This window comes from Trichinella spiralis (assembly GCF_000181795.1).
Source record: "Trichinella spiralis strain ISS 195 chromosome Unknown Scfld3503, whole genome shotgun sequence".
In the NCBI taxonomy this organism is placed as follows: domain Eukaryota; kingdom Metazoa; phylum Nematoda; class Enoplea; order Trichinellida; family Trichinellidae; genus Trichinella; species Trichinella spiralis.
Window position 1 is genome coordinate 1 of NW_003530442.1, and position 739 is coordinate 739.

At 29.8% G+C, this 739-nt stretch overlaps 1 protein-coding gene across 1 annotated transcript; it reads right to left on the minus strand.

Moving 5' to 3' along the window:
- Positions 1-31: 31 nt before the first annotated feature.
- Tsp_15704 (tubby protein) lies at positions 32-737 on the minus strand (the record flags this gene model as incomplete). Its single annotated transcript, XM_003367889.1, has 3 exons — positions 32-198; positions 306-393; positions 633-737. Coding segments are annotated over 3 exons (360 nt in total), but the record flags the coding sequence as incomplete, so codon positions are not given.
- Between the last annotated feature and the right edge of the window lie 2 nt (positions 738-739).

Here is a 739-nt window from a genome sequence, read left to right on the forward strand (position 1 = left end):
AAGCAAGAGAAATAATTCTCACTTGATAAAATCAAACAACAATTATCAATTGTAACAAACAACTAATAAAGACAACTATAAAACTGCATTCATTCAACATATTGTGCAACTTACGATTGTTGGCGTGAATTATTTGGAAATTTTTCACCGAAGCTTGAGTCACCCTGCCGTGAAAGTTCAAAATGTACGATTGAGCGTCTAAAAAAAATTTGCAAATAAAAAGCAACAATTATTATTTCAACATTTAAATAAATTTACTAAATATAAATCTATACACACATAGATGTGTACTTTCAAACATTTACCTTCGTTCCATATGGGAGATTTGTTCGTTAGTTCAATTAGATCATCGCAACGATCACTTTTCCATCGTTCAATCATGCTATCCCGTTCCTGTTAATTAATGTAAAAAATAAATAATCGTCACATAAAAAATACTGCAATCGTACTGTTTACTACTTAATAATTTGAACAGAATTTATATTAAAACATACAGATATTTTCCTTTCTTTCTTCTTGTCGTTGCAATATTGCAAGAAATATTAACAAAAATTTCAACATTATTGCATTCACGTGAATAAAATATATGCTTTAAATTCCATTTAGAAAATAACAATAAAATAATGATGTACCGTTATTGGTTTCAAATCAACCCTTTTGATGGTGGGGAAATCTCGAATTACCGGTAAAATGACAGTCATCTTCCTTGGACCTTTCAAGCCCAGTACGTTTGGATCCT